Source organism: Gadus macrocephalus, chromosome 10, assembly GCF_031168955.1.
Source record: "Gadus macrocephalus chromosome 10, ASM3116895v1".
Taxonomy (NCBI): Eukaryota; Metazoa; Chordata; class Actinopteri; order Gadiformes; family Gadidae; genus Gadus; species Gadus macrocephalus.
Genome location: NC_082391.1, coordinates 15,419,465 through 15,437,495, shown reverse-complemented (window position 1 = coordinate 15,437,495; position 18,031 = coordinate 15,419,465). Strand labels below are relative to the sequence as shown.

At 43.5% G+C, this 18,031-nt stretch overlaps 2 protein-coding genes across 4 annotated transcripts; one reads left to right on the top strand and one right to left on the bottom strand.

Annotated features, from left to right (window-relative positions):
* Positions 1–1,264: 1,264 nt before the first annotated feature.
* rnf44 (ring finger protein 44) lies at positions 1,265–13,631 on the top strand. 3 transcript variants are annotated; one of them, XM_060062746.1, is made up of 11 exons: positions 1,265–1,601; positions 4,007–4,198; positions 4,561–4,810; positions 5,677–5,844; positions 6,362–6,541; positions 6,909–7,070; positions 7,321–7,436; positions 7,809–7,896; positions 8,247–8,368; positions 8,495–8,594; positions 8,718–13,631. In XM_060062746.1, exons 2-11 carry the CDS (start codon positions 4,092–4,094, stop codon positions 8,778–8,780), a joined length of 1,356 nt encoding a protein of 451 aa, XP_059918729.1. In that variant the 5' UTR covers positions 1,265–1,601; positions 4,007–4,091; the 3' UTR covers positions 8,781–13,631. The 3 variants fall into 3 exon arrangements, with proteins under 3 accessions (XP_059918729.1, XP_059918732.1, XP_059918730.1); XM_060062749.1 differs by having other exon boundaries at positions 1,266–1,601; positions 5,677–5,796; XM_060062747.1 differs by lacking the exon at positions 1,265–1,601 and adding an exon at positions 2,413–3,220.
* On the bottom strand, positions 13,168–18,028 carry faf2 (Fas associated factor family member 2). The gene is made up of 11 exons (XM_060062750.1): positions 17,838–18,028; positions 17,052–17,120; positions 16,782–16,916; positions 16,561–16,637; positions 16,338–16,476; positions 16,148–16,233; positions 15,970–16,061; positions 15,615–15,792; positions 15,122–15,293; positions 14,886–15,029; positions 13,168–14,731 (listed from the first exon to the last, which is right to left on the bottom strand). Exons 1-11 carry the CDS (start codon positions 17,898–17,900, stop codon positions 14,549–14,551), a joined length of 1,338 nt encoding a protein of 445 aa, XP_059918733.1. The 5' UTR covers positions 17,901–18,028; the 3' UTR covers positions 13,168–14,548.
* Between the last annotated feature and the right edge of the window lie 3 nt (positions 18,029–18,031).

Genomic DNA, 18,031 nt, shown 5'->3' with positions numbered 1-18,031 from the left:
CTGATGATGGCACGAAATCTTCATCTTGCTCTCTCCTCGAAGCCAAACGAATGACCTTATATCATAAACAGTCCAAAGGCAAAACACAGCAAGAAAAATAAGTCACAATCCACATTTGACAAAAGATTTTTTTCTTTCACTGTTTTGCTTTCATATTTCTGCATCTTCCTTTCCTGTGCCTGTCCTGTAATCCTGGCACGAACTTTGAGGGTGGCCATAATAATGGGTTATCTGATTGGCCAGCCCCTTCATGTGAACGTCACCCTCATGGCAAAATGCCACAATAGGGTCCCAATTAGCGAGGGTCATGGCTGGAAACACATTGCGTCAACACCAAATGATCTCAGATGATGTGTGTGCCTAAAAGGTAACGGTGTTTAGTAGCAGATACCTCTGTCTTGTGCATTGTGAGAATAGTATTTGATCATTTGGTCTGCTATTGTGTCAATTCACAAGCACAATGTGGGCTTTGAACCAGACTTCTGTTCACCTCATTAATGAGCTTTTCCCATAAAGTAACACACACACACACACACACACACACACACACACACACACACACACACACACACACACACACACACACACACACACACACACACACACACACACACACACACACACACACACACACACACACACACAAACACCCCACTGTCTCTGTTCTTGTTATAGAAGGGCCCTAAACAAAGAGTTGTGTTTCTCCATCTCCGTCCTTCGTAACTATGTAGCTTTATACAAAACAGCACAGATATTAAACAACAGAGACCAAAGTTAGGTATTAGGTTAGATGGGAGATGACAATATATAATAGAGCGTTTCTAATACGAGCCATTAAACTGTTAAAGAAATGAATGGACATAAGATTGGACATGAAGCATTATATAACTGAAATTCCTCATGGACTTTAAGGCTTGAATGAACACTGATTTTAGGATGAAAATAGGGTATGTGACAACCAAAGAGAACATAAACAAAAAAATATATAAGTTGTGCGACCATTGTCGCTATAACAGTAATAGATTAACAATAATCACATTTGTATTTCCGTCTTTATGTTATTAAAAACCGTAAATGATTATCATGTACCTCATTATAAATTGTTTTTAATTAATGCATAGTACGAGTTTACTTATCGATAATTATGTTTCTGGGCGAGGGGCGTGTCGACACCTATGCTTTCCGTACAATAGGTCTACCCTCCCTAAGTCATGCACGCACGTAATCGGTCCATTACGGTAAAAATGGCAGTCTGTGCGCTCTCAAGATACGTAGACATGGGGGTAATGGGAAATGTGAATACACAAACGCAAAAGAACTGTACAGCTGCATTGACCTATATAAGACTTCAAATAATTATCCATCATTCTATTCCGATACCCCAAAGCGATACTGTTTCATAAAAACCCAATCATATCCCAAGTATTAACAGAAACTCTAACGTAGGTAACCTTTTTCAAACTAGTGGTAAAATCCGCGGAATGGTCTGTACACGGGGACAGTCGACCGGATGATAACGCGCTCAGCCTCACGTCATGTGAGGACTACGGGCAAATAACGGTGATCGGACGCCTGCATATTCACAATCAGGTCGTTATTGGGTAAGAGATTGTTTTTCACTTTAACTGAGATATTTGCGTCGCATATGGAGGCTGCAGGAGAAGACTATTTCCCGGGCTGTCACCCAGCACAGCCTCCAGCCCCTCCTTGTTTTCTTGCTTGCGACGTTGTGATGTTTACATCTAGCTATGTCCGCAAACCGCTCCATTCCTTACTTACAAAACAGGCTCCGTGCATCGACATTGCAGATTGCACCCGCTGTGTCGTTTCAAAGTTTAATGATCGAGCAGCCGACGGACGATCATGGTTAATTTTGGTTTTACTGGCTCTGCACTGAACTCGGCCTAATATTGTAGGCCTATGTGTGGCATGCATGTTAACTTTAACGTTAATCAAATGGCTGAGACGCTCTAACTGGCATCCGTGGTTTCTTGGTTTGGAGGCCAATTCTGCGGTGGTTACAGAGAGTGCTCTTTAGCCACTGTACTGCACTCAGTCGTGCATATGTTCATCTCTGCTTTTAGGCCAACAAGGCTACTTTACATAATCGATTGTCTACCCCGTTGTAAGTAGTTTAACTTTGACTGATGCGCATATGTTCACATGCTTAATATTTTACCCAATTCAACGAGTAGACCTAAGGGTCAAGCAAAACCAAAGTAAACGTTTCAAGTTGTTGCTAGTTGTCTGTCTCTCCATATGGTTTGTTATTCTAATCCCAGTTGATATGCACACAGGAACAACTAGAACGCTTACATTTTTGGGGTTATGAAAAGGTCTACTTTGGCCAAAAGTACAATAAGATGGTGTGATGGTATGATGATATATGCTTTATAATGCAGTTTTAGTCATGAATGCAAAGCGTGTGTGTGTGTGTGTGTGTGTGTGTGTGTGTGTGTGTGTGTGTGTGTGTGTGTGTGTGTGTGTGTGTGTGTGTGTGTGTGTGTGTGTGTGTGTGTGTGTGTGTGTGTGTGTGTGTGAGCGCGCGCGTGCAAGAGATTTTTAAAAGTAAGGTTGGCAGGAAGTGCTTCTTGATCTATCTATATTGTGCCATGGGTTTATTGCAATGCTGTTTTCTGTGGTGGTAATGATCAACAACTGCGCTTCATGCTATTCGAAACAAGAGCGTGCATTGATTGTTTATTTTGATCCACTGGATCGACTCAACTCGACTCCACGTTATGTGGCGCCTACGTCGCTTCTGGTTGGTGGAATTTTGTGCTTACAACAAGGATGAGGGCGTGGCTTAACGCGAAACACTTCGAGGAACGTCCTCGCGCGAAGGAATGCTTTAAATTATACATAAACCGGAACCCTATTAGCGAGCGAGTCTGTGTCGGTTTTCTTCGTTTATATTTAACATTCGTTCGTATATAAAATATTTTTTTCGTGTTCAGTCGAAGCAGATCTCCCATGCAGTTTAACCTTTCAATCTGATCAGAGCTAACAGCACAAAGCCTGTCCCAGCGCTGCTTTCTCAACGTTTATTGAGAAAACTGTTGCCACGTTCGGGCTGACGTGATCGATCATGGTCACCATTCACATCAGCCGTGTGATGTAGTTTGTGCTCATATACCTCGATACACGCGAAACTGGGGAACACCTTCAAGCTGATTGTCTAAACAAAAGCTAACGAGCAGCAAAGGCAGCCTGTAAGAAAGTAAGTTGGGTTCTAATCTGAGCCATGGGTCGCACAGCATGAGCCACTTCTGACAGATAACGCTTCAAACTTCAACAAACTTGACGATCGATGATTAACTGCATTGACAAGAACCAAAATCAGCTCAGCGATCGCTGGTTAGACGTGATGTGTGCAGCGTTAGGAGCTAGTGCAACAGGGGGGCTAATGTGGGGTCGTTTGCCCTGATCAAGGGCTTATGGTGGTTAAAAAAATAATGGATCGGGACTCAGTTGTTTGATTGCATGATATTCTGATTGCTTCTCCGGTGTTGGGTTTGAAATGGTGGAATTATATTTGACTATTTGGGCCTGCAAGTAGCAGTATTTGCTAGCGGGTTGGCTAGTCTACTACCATATCCTTTGTTGTTGCTTTGTTTCTGGAGCACATGGCTTTCCATGTTTTTGTTCAGCAAGCTGCAGCGCCCCCTGTGCGTAAACATTCAATCCTGTCCTAGGCTCTTCGCTGATGCTCCTATCCTCCTCCTGTCACTTTTTTCCGATATTTCGTTTCAAATGAAACATAAATGGTCGGTTGTTAAAATAGAAATGTAAATGGGTAGGAAGATCAGTATAAACATTTAAGCACACAGTTTTATTCTGTTCTATTTAATTCGATTATATTGCTCTCCCAATAGTCAGCAGTATGTATATCCAGCAATGCCAGTCAATGGAGTTGTTTGTTGCTTTTAACACCTGAATTTCCAGAATTATTAAATTGTTATCTTTTATAAAAACACTGGTTTAACCCACGTTTGTGTTTTCACAGGGTGAAGACAATCAGAGGTGACAACACAAGTGTCTCCTTTTAAGTTTATTTTCCCGGGGAGTGAATCGTCTGTACGACGTCACCAATGCGACCATGGGAAATAGCAGTCAATAGGCGGCCACCAACTGCCCCTTTAAATCAGAGGAGGTTTCCCGGAGAGCCCTGTAACACACCTGTGCATCTCAGGAGAAGGTATTGCTGTTTCTTTGTAATCAAATTGTTTGTATGTTGGATAAAAAATGCAAATTGTTATGCAATTGTTATTAACTTGAGTTGATTCAAATACAGTAGTAGTAGATAGTGTCACCGAAAACTTCCAGATATCGGAGATGGGTGTAATATTGCAGTATTAATTGTTCATTACTTTCGTTAAATCAGACATTTACTGTCCAAAGCTTGTACCCTTACATCAGTATGTCATTTAACATTTAGAAGCCCGACAATGCAAAGGAATTACTCTCCAGCCCATGAATCAAAGCTCATCCAACACGCTCCTCCTAACTGTCACCATGTATCGTTTCCACGTTCTAATGTTATCACTGTCCAATTGGCAGCCCGCCACTGAGACGCCAGTGGGTGGGGAGAGATAGGCCTGCACTTCACGGTTCCCTGATCCAGGATGAGAACTTCCACCGCCTGCTCTTCTCCCAGCATCAGCAGCAGCAGCAGCAGCATCAGCAGCAGCCACAGGTTCCTTTAGATGAGTCGAGACATTACAACCACGCCAGCGCACCGCCACGCATGCTCCACGCTGCCGCCCACCTGCCTCAGCAGAGCCCCATCATGGTGGATCTACATGACCAGGTAGCCACAATAAAAGCCCTGGCCGGAAGGCCGGACCTTTCTGTTGGGGTCAGCGATTCTCCAAAGCTACCTTTCATGGGATAAAAAAAAGTAGCGCTTCAGATTTGCTATATACATGTGTGTTACAAGAATATCGTGGTAAGCATTTTTCGAAAACCTTAAATTATTTAAGGCTGCCAATTATTTTATATTACAGGAAGATGAATTACATTGTCAGTAACCCTTAAAGCTATATTACCAAAGTTCTGAAATTGGAGGCAATATGCCCCGCTGTAGGTTTTTAGAAATGTTAAGCGGCAAACAGGTTGTTTTCCTTAAGTATTCTCATAGTTGCCGCTGTTTATTCCCTTTCTGTGTATGCTATGTCATCAAGGTAGATGGTTGTTAAGCACGACATGAAGTAACTATAGGGCAGGCAAAATCCTGCATTACCATTTGTGTCATCATTTGAGAATCAACTTCATCGTAGTCATTGGATATGAATTGATGATTGGAGCACCAGTATTGAGTGTAAAGGGGTTGATTTATAGTGAGATTCAATCGGAATCAATCACGCTTTTCAGCATTCAGCAAATTGACCTTATGTGTGTTTAACTTCAACTAACGAAGATGAAAGAGATACACTTTATTGTTACCCTGTGGGGAAAGCCATTCTCTGCATTTAACGCATCCTCAATTGCCTTGGCTTCAATTCATTCGTTTTACAACGGATCTTCCCATTATCCTCGATGAGAAAAGGATCCTGCATTACATTTAACATATTAAATCAATTGATTAATTCTACTCTTCGACAGATTTCCAATGAACCCCCGATGTCCTGCTGTAATGTTTGTTGACTCAATGCTGTTTGTATTCCCCCTTCAAAGATGCACCAGGGATCTGTGCCAATATCATACACCATTACCACGGTGACGACCCACGGCTTCCCCATCCACGCCGGGCCCCCCCTCGCTGGGTGCAACACGCAGCAGCTCCCAGCATGCTCGGTAATGTTCAGCGGACAGCTCTCTCTGCTCTGCTGCCTTCCTCCTCCAGTGAGTTTGAAAAGGAAGAGCCTGAATGTCAGAAGCATCCATTTAGGCAAAGCACAACCATACCAGCGGCCGCTCAATTTCGCCCTTCAGGGCTAATTGACTAGCTGCTGCCGCCGCTGCTACAGCTTGCCAATTTCATAACGCATTAAGCACCGCAGAGCGCCCGTGTGGTGTTTAGTCATAACCATTTATTACATTATATATATTTTCATTCAAATAATTTCATCATTGTCGTTGTTGATTGGGTGTTTTTTATCCGTGATAATATTATAGTCTGGTGTGTTTGCTGACGTATTAGGATATGAGGAGCCTAAGCTAATGTATTATAGTTCTAAAATAACGAGTCACCTTGTTGTTCATGCGCTTGAGCATGCTTTGTGTTTAATTATGTTTGGCTGCCTCAATACTACGGGCCTCTGCGTTTTGGGCAAGCTCAAAACATGCAGATTGCTTCGGCATCACCGACCGGAGCGTTCACTCACCTGACCAGCTCCCCTTGTTGCCTTTCTGTCTCCAGCTCCTTCAGGCCTGCACCATGCAGCACATGCCAGTGTCTTACCAAGCCTTCCCGCCCCTCATCTCCAGCGAGCATTTTATACTGCACCCCAGTCCATCTGTGCCCCCCCACCCGCAGCACCAGACGCACCTTACTCCCCTGAGCCAGTTCGTCCCTTTACAGCCTCAGCACCCACGCATGGTGAGCCTTCTGCAGTTCGTCTTATGGCCATTTTACTGTTTTTCTTATTTTCTTTCTGCAGCAAACCGCTATGAATACAGTTTAATTGATTGATTCATGGAGGTGGTAGGGGTTGAAATACCACTACTCTTATCCATGGCTGCATAGACACATTGCACTGCGGTTCATACACAGTCACCCTAGCCTCTAATGTACCCTCTTTGCACAAGTCTGAGCTATTACCCGAAATAGCACCATGCACCCACGCGACACATGCACCCACGCGTTTATTTGATAATAGCTTTTTTAAGCCGAAGCGTGTGTTATGTGGGGTCCCCGGTTTGGCGTACATGTGTGCTGTATCAATGAGATGTCCTGGTGTCCCCAGCCTCTGCAGAGGATGGAGAACGAAGTGGATCTCCGAGGAGAGCAGCACGCACTGGGGACCTTCCCGTACCCACCGTCCCACCACCCTCCAGCAATGCCGCCTTCAATCCCCCTTCCTTACCTTCCTCAAGAGCCCCTTCACCAAGAGCTGTCCTTTGGAGTGGTAAGGGTACCTTGCCTGATGGTGTGTGTGTGTGTGTGTGTGTGTGTGTGTGTGTGTGTGTGTGTGTGTGTGTGTGTGTGTGTGTGTGTGTGTGTGTGTGTGTGTGTGTGTGTGTGTGTGTGTGTGTGTGTGTGTGTGTGTGTGTGTGTGCCGTGTTTAGCCTTGAGCTCAATGGCTTGTTTTAGCAGCACCGTGGGCAAACATGTGTTGGCTCCCATGCTACGGTCAACCATAATTATGTTCCTTTCAGCCATTTCCCCACATGCTTCCCCGGCGAGTGAGCGGGCAGAGATACCGGTTACAGCAGGCTCCGCCCGCCCCCCCACCGCCACCCTCCTACTACCCAGGCTTCCTCCCCTACTTCCTGTAAGTACCCTGGGACAGGTCCCCTCCGTCAACACCTGGTTTATTATCCTCATCGCCCGCTCCCCATGTATTTTGAACTGAGGCTGATTTACGGTGTTGTAATATCAATGATCTGCACAGAGTTTACAGTCCCAGTGTTTCCACATGCCGGCCGTAACACTGCAGTTGTAGTAGTTTATGTTGCATGTGTATGCTGTGTTTGATGACGTGTACAAGCTACTGGGACTTTGAATATCCCCCTGAGGATCAATAAAGTCTCTATCTATCTACATTTGGGAGTTAGGGTTTCTGTTTTTTATTTTTTTATTTTGCCTGCATGTTTGAAAGACTTGCGAGGTAACACGGAAGGTTTCTGCTGTCTGTGCCTGCCAGGTCCATGCTGCCTGTGCCGCCCACCACGGTGGGTCCAGCCATCAGCCTGGACCTGGATGTGGACGACGTGGAGATGGAGAACTATGAGGTGCGTGTCTTCATAGACTGTCCCGAGAGGGCTAGTGCTGAATAACGTTGGGTTACTTTTTGATTAAGTTGAACTGCAGTTCGCAGCACTGACAACATTGAATACTGGCTTCTGCCCATGCCAGCTCTGCCAGCACTCCGGCTGTTGCACTCTGCTTTATCTGGAAAGAAATGCCTTGCTCTGTCAGAACGGGCCATTTGCAGCCGACTGAAGGGGTGTGTGTGTGTGTGTGTGTGTGTGTGTGTGTGTGTGTGTGTGTGTGTGTGTGTGTGTGTGTGTGTGTGTGTGTGTGTGTGTGTGTGTGTGTGTGTGTGTGTGTGTGTGTGTGTGTGTGTGTGTGTCCCCACCAGGCATTACTGAACCTGGCAGAGAGGCTGGGTGAAGCCAAGCCCCGCGGGCTGACCAAAGCAGACATAGAGCATCTTCCGTCCTACAGGTTCAACCTGGAGAACCATCTGTCTGAACAAACGCTGTAAGCTCAACACCTGCCCTCCACCCCCCCTCCCACTAAACAACAGCCCCCACCAATCAACACCACTCGTTTCAATGAAGACTCTCCTTGACACTTCCTTGTCTTGTTTTCCCCTCTCTCTCCCAGGTGTGTCGTGTGCTTCTGTGACTTTGAGTGCAGACAGTTACTCCGGGTTCTGCCGTGCAACCACGAATTCCACGCCAAGTGTGTGGACAAATGGTTAAAGGTAGGCCGAAGCACAGTCGGTCTCTCTTTGGCGTCGTTCATTTCATTACCGTTCACCTTGAACTTTGAACCCCACCTTGGAGCCCACCTCCTCCCTGGTTTTAACGCGCCTCTCCCCCTCCAGACCAACCGCACCTGCCCCATCTGCCGCGCCGACGCCTCCGACGTCCACCGGGAAGCAGAGTGAGGAGCCGCCGTCTCTCGTCTTGGAGATCGGCGCACGGCCGAGCAAACCCCCCCCCCCGGCCAGACACCTTCTGGGTGGGGGTGGGGAGGACGGGGGCTGAGCGGATGGGTGGAGGAGGAGGCCGGGGAACACCCCCACCTGCCACAACCTCGCCCGATTTCCTCCAGTAATTACAGCTTACAACCCCACCCGCCCCCCCTCCCACCAACCCCTAAAAAAAAAGCAATCCAGGACAGTTCCCTGGAAGCGATCATACCTCTGCTGTGCTTCAATGTGTGAGTGTATTGAAACCCACTGCCTTTCGCAGCCTATAGCCAGAGTTCTGGGATTGCCAGCCACTTACGTCTCTGTCCCCCCCCCCCCCCCCCCCCCCCCCCACACACACCCGCCCCACTCCCCCTGTTGCAAAATTCCAAAGATTTTCCCCCCACGACATTGTACTGCTGCTTTAGGTCACAAGGTTCCTGTTCCTCTTTTTGTTCTTTTAACTTTTGCAATGTGGTGTTCGTTCACGGGGGGGGGGGGGGGGGGGAAGAGTGCGCTGAGAGTGGACGGGAGCGGCAGTGCTGTAGGTCGGCGGACCAGACACTTTGTGCAATTAGCAGAAACAGAATATGAATTCTTCAACATGGATGTCTGTGTTTGGAGGCAAAAGGCTGTCCTTCATAGATGCATGTTTATGTTAGGTCTTGGGAAAAGTGACTTGTTAATAATGTATGTTTTGCAATAATGTATGATTATTTCAATTATTATTCATTATTTAGTTTACCCCCTTTTTTTCCCCTTTTTTGTGGGCGGGGCTGGGGGGGGGGGAGATTTGCCAACGCTATTGTGAAAGTGTGACTTGGTGTGGTTTTTAAAGAAGAAAAAAAAAAGGTTCCGATTGGGTTAAGCCTGAGGTGACGGACTGCAGATGATGGGACAGGAACTATTTTTTTTTTTTTTTTTAACTCTCCGGACACAGATCTGTACTGAAGCAGTCTCCTGGATTTGTGGATAGAGGAGGCAGCAGCTTCGCTGAGGGCGATGTGCTTGTCAATCTGAGTAGAGGAGGACAAAAGACTGCTTCTTTCTGAGGGGATACTCAGAGGTCTCCCCGCGTACAGGTGGGCATGAGTGTGTGTGTGTGTGTGGTTATCGTGCGTGTGTGTGTGCGCGTGTGTCTGTATGTATGTGTGTTTGTCCTGTCCACAGAGCCGATGCATTGTGTAACCACTGGATACAGGGCAGCATGTTAGGATTTGCATGGACTGTTGATTCAGACTAGCAATATTTTAATCAAGCATTGCCACCAAATGTATCAAACAAATTTTAACAAAAAAAGTATACAGATTAAAGCAAGGAAGAAAACTTGATTCTGTTTTGCTTATCCAGAAAGTATAGAGGAGGGGGGGAAAAAATGAAGAGGCTAATGCTTTGGTTCCATTTTCTTTTTTAAATCCAGTGGTAGAGACAGATGTGGTATTCTGAAGGCAGAGCTGGAAGGATGCGCAGAAAGCAATATGTGCAATGAGTGGTGGTTAAAAAAGAACAGTTCTCTCCTTCCTAGTTTGGAGCACCAGGCTTTTTGATTTCTTTGTTTGTGAGCCAAATATTCCAATATTACAGATATAGCCTACTGTTTTCAATATTTCAATATCTGCCTTCTTATTACCTTGACAAGCACAAACTTATTACTAATGTTTCACTTCGTCATTTAACCCTCTTTTTGAAAAGGTATTCCGTTTTGTGTATGTTTTTTAAGTTTATTTATTGGTTTTAGTCCAGTATAGAAAAAAATGCATCGAAGGAATCAGTTGAAGCACTAACATCGTTTTTTGTGTATGGTGTTTTTAATTCTTTAATTCCAGCAAACTCGGTCAGGTATAGCCCCTGGCAATGGTCACAGTAAATAGTATGTGTAGCTTTTGGCGTGAATGCTCTTCGATAGAATGGCTTGTTTTGAAGACTAAAGAATGTTGAAAACCCTTTCGTAGTAGAAGTCACTGGGGACACTTCTGCTACATCTGTCACAGCCCTGAGTGGACAGAGATGAATTAACATGACAATATGAGCTGGAGTTGTTGAGTAGTTGCACTGTTTTGACTTCTTGTTCTCTGCCTGGGAATTCACTTCCAAACTTGGTGAATTGTGGTTGGGGGGAGGCTATTGTTTCACTATAACTGTCCCAAGATGCACTAACAGGTGGTTTTTAAATCCATGGTGTTTGTGGAAAGGGATGCCATTTACTTTTCTTTTTTTTTAATCACGCTATTGCGTTTTTAATGTGTGTGTGTGCCACCTTCCAAGTAAAAAGAAGCCATTTAATGCGTTAAACCCACAGCTTTCAGAATTAACCTATGTGTACATAATATCTATTTGCTGGCTTATATTGTAAGTAAAAAAAAATACTCAGGGCCTCTCAACATATAAAAACAAAGGAAAACAGTCCATTTCAAATGGAAAAGATGCCATGAAAGGGTATATTTAAACTTTTTTGTTTCTCTGACCATATTGTCATGTAAACGATTCTTCTATATTATTTTCTTTCAAAAATAGTACAATTAACCTCATTTAAAGACAGGCATGCAAGAAGAAAAGATAATAAAGACGTTATGAATATTCACAGAAAAGAGGCAATGTATACACTGCAACTCATTAACACTGTGTTATTCAAACCTGTTTACCTTCTGTTCTTGTACTTTAACCACATGTTAAAACATAGCGGTTGTGATGCCATTTTAAAGAAGTGCTGTGGTGCACATTATCCTACCTAAATCACTTCCAAAACTACTTCAGCGGTGTTGCATGATTTTAAAGAAGAAAAAAATACATCATTTTAAAAATAAGCGGAAGGAAGATATCTAGAGAATCTGGTGAAGAACAATGTAAACGGGGCACAATATGCATGCTTGTCGACCAGATCCCAACAGAGTTTTTGTTCTAGTTGGCTTCAGATCTTAAACGCTCAGCTGATAACTGCCATGCATCGTACTGCACACATTTGTAATAGAACTGAATGACTACAAGATTTTATGCGCTTTCTTTTTTTGTTATCTTTTCTTTTTAAGGAGAAAAAAATGTAAATGGTCTTGAAACCCATGATTTGAACTCTTAAATTCACCGTGTTAATGTTTTTGCCCAAATGACTGAAAAATACATGCTCTGAAACTACTGTAGTTTATCAAAAGCCATAGTGAAAAGGTGCTAGATGTTCTGCTTTAGGTATAACTGTCACTGGCGTGAATGCTTTAGTTTGTCATGGATCCTATGTATTCTTAAAAGCATGTTATACCGATACCTGTAACATTGTCAGTTAAAAAATCAGTATAGTTTAAGCAATTTAAAACATACTTCTATATTCATACTAATTTCAGTGTAATACTGCACCTGCCTTCGATAGGCTCCTTCACTTAGTGTATCAATATACAATTTATTGTTCACCTAATTCGCTTAAATTTAGCACTCTTACTTTTGAGTATGTATTTTATTGATGACAACTACCCTATTAAGTAAAAAACAATATGTACCTCCCTGTAAGGCATAAGTAATCACAATCTTTAAGAAGAATTATAAAATCGAGTCTTGTAGTCTTTCTGTTGCAAACAATTACTGAATAATCTCACAGCTTGTGTGGTGGAAAAACGTGTTCCAATAAGCAGCTAAAAAAACATTATCGGGGATTTGTAGTGTATTAATTGCTTTGTTGATGCCATTTGTTTACCGATGGTTTTTTGCTGTGGTGGGATAGTGGTTCACTGTTCTTACATCCCCTGGCCTCTAGGGGGCCGTGGCTTGATAACAGATAACCGACCCTCTCACAGAGCCAGGGGCACGTGTCCTGTGTTAGGCAGAGATTTTTGCTTTGGTACTTGCACATTTACAGTTACCTCATTTTAGCCATGTTTGTATTTTGTGGAGGAAAAAATAAAACTAATATATATTATATATAGGATACAGTTCTTCTGCTATAATTTTTTCATTCCATTGGAATCATATTGTTTGTAGCAATTAACAACTAGTTAGTGTATTATATATACATCTGTATACGGTTTGAAATTTTTAAAATTTGTACTTTTTTTAAATGAAAGTTGCTAGTTCTGCTTTATCAAGTAGTGCAATCATATTTTCTTTTTTTTATTGTGGCTGATTTGAAAGGATTGTTCACTAATAAATGTATGATGTATACCTTGATTATTGGACTCTTGCTAAAGTGATTATTGCATGCACTGCTGCTTTCCTTTTCAATTTCTTTCTTCAATCTTTTCACGATTTCTTGTGATGGTCTCATAACATTAGTCTGCACTGTCTGCAGAGGCTGTCTTCATAGTCACTAACTATTCGTTAGGAAGTATGGGGGATGTGCCCCAAATAGATTTATGTAGATAAAAACACAGGAAACGCTACATTGAAGCAGGCAGGACTTTATGCAGTAAGTGAAACTAGGCATGGCTTTTCCTCTCCCTATAAAACTTCAACAATACAAGAGCGCAAATGGCAGTAGATACATTTCCTCGGGAGCAACTGATAAAAGTGGTGGATTTGTTTTTACAAACATGAACCAAAATCAATTAGGGAAAATGCTGCATAGTATGCAATTAATTTTGCAAGTCATTCACCAAACATAAAAAATAAAAAACATCTACGTCAAGACTTAAAAAAAAATGGAACAGATCAGATATCAAGTGTAATTGAATGAACCCACATTTTTCAATATTTAATTTAGAATTTGAAAATTACATTTTTACATGACCAGCCCATTCAGATGTTAAGTCAGGCAAAATGGGAATCGATGAATAACCACAGGCACATTATGGGCAGACTACTACACTACATTAAACCATGTAAAAGCTGTGGTCCGTTTACATTTTGCTGTATTTTCAAAAAAAAATTATGAGTCAGTCTGCATTTATATATACCGGTAGCAACCATCCCACATGTGGTCATTTTATGACAAGAGTCAACGGGAAAGCATACATCTTCTTTTTTAGTATTGTTGGGATTCTTCTTTAAATAACTAACCTATGTACAGAGTATGGCTCACTTAGAACAGGTTTTCCGCATTTTTCTGTTCCCAGATCTACACACGATCAGAAAACAACACACTGGCTCTGCACAACAAGTTGAAATCACAATCATGGCAAATAAACCAGAGTCCAGACCATTTCTATAGGGGTCAGTCACTATGTGAGAAGCACATATGCAATTGTAAGGCAAAAGGTTTAAAATTGGGATTTTATGTACTTAAATATTTATAATTGATTTCCATAATGTATCCTGCAGCCATCTATTCTCAGCATCATACACCAGCCATCCAATTACAGTTTTGTCTTTAAATTAATCTACCATTTCCTTTTATTTTAGTGAAGAGAATTTTTTTATTGAAACAAAGAAAGGAATGGCAGGGCCACTGGTTTTCAAAAAACTAAAAAAAATTAAATAAAAGTATAGTATAGGTTGCAAAGGATACAGAACTGGGATACAGATATTTGTTCACACAACCTCCATGGTTTCAAGATCGGACTTCCAAAGAAGTTTATATTTAATAAAATGCAGGAATCTTCAGGCTATCGGGAACCCTGTCAACTCCACCAAATGCGGTCGGCATATCAGGGCGTTAAAATGTGTTTTTCCAAGGTTAGCAATTTCTCCACAAGAATCCCATGAGCATGAACGGCCATTAACCAAAAAAAAACGAAAAAGGGTGACTGGGATTGAGAGAGGGGTCTTGGGGGAGAGGGTGTTGGGCGGGAGGGGGCGGGGGTCTTCCAAACAGGAAGAGTTCACTGTTAATCGTCTGTGAGGTCCTGAACAAAAAGGACCTCTGAGCGGCTGAGTCCTGCCTCCTTCAGGGTGGGGGGGTTGGGCTGCTCCTCGGTGGGGAGGCAGGGCAAGACTCGACGGGGAAAGTTTGTAACTATCTGGTACTTCTCTGGGGTTTCTTTCAAAGAGAACAGGAAGTCATATATAACCTGCAAGGGGAGAGAAAGACAGTTTGAGACACAGGGAATAAGAGTGTTACTGAGAGCGGTCCTACCCACAACCCTTTAAATGACTTGGGCGCGTTAACCGAGGCCTCGATTATTTGACATGAACACATCGCTCATGCTTGAGAAGGGGACCTACCGTCAGTGACTGATCAAACAGGAAGCGTCTCTCTACGCGTGTGTCGTTGGGCAGCTTGAAAACTATCTTGACACTCTCTGGATCATCTGCGGGAGGCTCCTGAGGAAGACATTCAGACTTCCTCTCCTTCTCCTCCTCGAGGTTCTGCAGCCACAACAAATACCTCAATGAATACAAGAGGACCCCCGCGTTGATTGTTATTGGCTGAATTCAAAGAATGCACCATCAAGTCATACCCTTCGCTTCCGTTCTTCAGCTAGAGCACTCTGGAGGACCAGCTCCTCCTCTTGTCTCTTCTGCTCCTGCTCCTCCCTCTTCTTTCGGTCTTTCTCCTGGTCAGCGCGGAGAGACATCAGGTAGGCCTCATCCTGCTGCTGTCTCAGCACTTGAGTCTGGTTCCTCTCCTCCCTGAAACACACACATACACACAAGTTGTAGGAAAGGTCAACTCACACCTAGACAACATCTATTGAGCCTGAAAATAAACTTTTGGGATTTTTTTGAAAAACATTACATATATTCAAGATTAAGTTGCCTCATTACAGATGCAAGTTAAGTGTTTGTCAGTGTCCAAGTAGAGTCAAACTCCTAGGCCTCTAGGAGTTTTAATTTTTTTTGTAACCAAAATCTTAAGATTGGTCACAAGAGGGATTCGAGTTCTTACTCTCATTGAGGCGGGCTCAAAGAAGTCAACGTTCAAGTGATTGCTATACGACATGTGTCCCCTACCGCTCCAGGCGCTCCGACACCAGATATGTTTGGTTGGCTTCCATGATGAAGTTGAGTTGGTTGATGAGGTCTTCTGGCTGAACCAACCCTTCTAGTCTGCCCACAACAGTCATCTTTCGGTCCTTCAGCATGATCATGGCCAGGAATGGATAGGTATTCTCACGCAGTGCCTGGGAAACTGAAATGAATGATCACACACACAGAATCGTATTAGGTTGATGACCAGAAAGGCCATGATAGTAATATACATTAGACGAGTGAATAAGCAAATTATGCACACAAAAAAGGAAGTCTAAAACGATCATCACAATTAATCAAGTAAATGTTGTGCATGTGTAAAAGCACATTTCATTACCTCTGAATCCCTCGGGCTTGCTGGTGGAGCAAGCCCAGAAGAGCATCCGCGCGTTAATGAAGGTTACAACCTCTTCTGTACACAATGTGGAGCTGAAAATTAAAAGAAAAACAGACCTCAGGATAGATGACATTACAGAGTTTTCATAACACGACCGAAGTGATTATTCAGAGCGTACCGGCAGAACTCGTCAGTGTCCTGGTGGTCCTCTCCGTGAAGGTACACTAATAAGTAACGGAGCTCACGTTTGGCATCATTCAGCGCCTGTTTTAACACACAAAGCATTACGAGTTAGGCCTCGAGTGACTGAAGTTCCTGGAGGTAGTTTTCCAGCTGGAAAGCAGTCAAACTAGCTTAGTGAAGCTTACCTGGCTGTATGTCCCCTGGTAAAATACTGGGTGTGATCGACCATACTTCTCCTCAAAGGTTTGAATGAAGGACACAACATCCCCTACTGGGTCGGTAACACGGCCGCGGGGGTCCGGTCGTACGAATCTCAGGGCAAACCTGAGGGGAACAGAAACGGGGCGATCAATACCCTTTAGCTCCCCGCCTCCACCTACTGAATCAAGACCGAGTGCTTCTGCTCACCTGAATACGTCCAAAAGGGTGTAGTATGTCAATCGGAACGGTAGCATTATCAAGTAGTAGCTCCATCCTAGTAATCCCTAAATGAAATAAAATTGGGAAACAATTAAAGACTCGAGTGCATGTGGGGTAGAGTGTATCATACTGGCTCACATCTTTAACATCCTAAAGATGTTTGATTTTATGTTAAAAGGTGTAATTTATAAAAGATTATGTAGACCTACCCGTGGTTGTGGCCTTGAGACAATGTAACTATACACTCTGTGGTCTGCAGTGTTGACTTGTAAGGGCCTGGATGGCGGAGGGTTAAACACACTTGGAACTCCTTCCTGTTCATTGAGTCTGTCTTGCACTGCTGCCTGTGACAAAGAAGTGGTATACGACTATTCAAACTAAAAGTATTTCCTCTGGACAAAAACACATTGCCATGCTATTGTAGAGGCTTTGGTCAGTAAACTGAAAAGACACAAGAACCCTATTCATTTCCGCATCACCTCAATGTTCCAATTGTGCTGTTCTAGTGTACGACGACATTGGTCCATGGACTCCAAGCCAGTCAGGTCCTGTTGGGGAGGAAAACGTGTTGTCCATCACATAGTATCCCAGCTGTAAACACTAAAGAAATCTCTCAGTTGTGTGTGGTTGGGGAGGATTCATTAGGCGATAGGTCACCATCATATATAGTTTCCCAGACTAGAGACTGAACCAGTGGGTTTTAAGATGCACTGTCACTTTAGTTTTCCATTGGCTATGCTAGCTGTCCAAATCCAGCAGACGAACTAGTCATCAAGCTACACCATAGGAAGATTTGATATGGACAATATCGTCCTACCACGGTAACATTTTAACCAGTTTATACGACAACATTACTTATTATACGGACGAAACTTAACTAACATGACAGCTCATCCCATGGTTATCCGGCTAACCTGACTTTGGTATAATTCAGCAGAAGCTAATCGCAGAGCTAAAGGTGTCCACTGAAGATACATGTAATAGTGTGTTAGATGGCCCATTCGGTCTAAATGAGTGCAGGGTATTATGGGTCGGCTGGGTCGTTATTAGAATGGTTAGCCTATCATTAGTCAGCTAACCAGCTAGCACAGCAGCTACGCTTAAGTTGACGGTTATCGTAGGCGCTAGCAGTGAAGTTGACTGTACGAAAAGGGGGTTGATTCACGCCGCGGGACGTACATCGAACCACCCAGGCGTTCGTAAACAGCTATCGATGTACGGAACATTGAAATCAGAGTTGTCGTGACGCATTGTGAGGGCTCTACCTGGAATTGTAGGAGTTTTTCAGTCTGCGCCTGGGATAACTCTTGCTCCTCTGGCGCCGCCATCTTACCTCGCCAATCATTAAGCGAGACGTGAGAACGTAAAAACTCTACGCATAACGCTGACACAACCCCTGCCTAGTAAACTGACGTAAAGACCCTGCGTATAGTAAACTGACGTAAAAGCCCTGCTGATA

What these genes read in the sequence shown, in the direction of transcription:
- rnf44 (XM_060062746.1), top strand. Translation starts at nt 4,092, where the DNA reads ATGCGACCATGGGAAATAGCAGTCAATAGGCGGCCACCAACTGCCCCT. An exon ending in AGCCTCAGCACCCACGCATG is followed by an intron (nt 6,542 to 6,908) that starts GTGAGCCTTCTG and finishes TGGTGTCCCCAG; the next exon opens with CCTCTGCAGAGGATGGAGAA. An exon ending in TGGAGATGGAGAACTATGAG is followed by an intron (nt 7,897 to 8,246) that starts GTGCGTGTCTTC and finishes TGTCCCCACCAG; the next exon opens with GCATTACTGAACCTGGCAGA.
- faf2 (XM_060062750.1), bottom strand. Translation starts at nt 17,900, where the DNA reads ATGGCGGCGCCAGAGGAGCAAGAGTTATCCCAGGCGCAGACTGAAAAA. An exon ending in ACCAGGGGACATACAGCCAG is followed by an intron (nt 16,234 to 16,337) that starts GTAAGCTTCACT and finishes GTGTTAAAACAG; the next exon opens with GCGCTGAATGATGCCAAACG. An exon ending in TGTTTGATCAGTCACTGACG is followed by an intron (nt 14,732 to 14,885) that starts GTAGGTCCCCTT and finishes CTCCCCTTGCAG; the next exon opens with GTTATATATGACTTCCTGTT.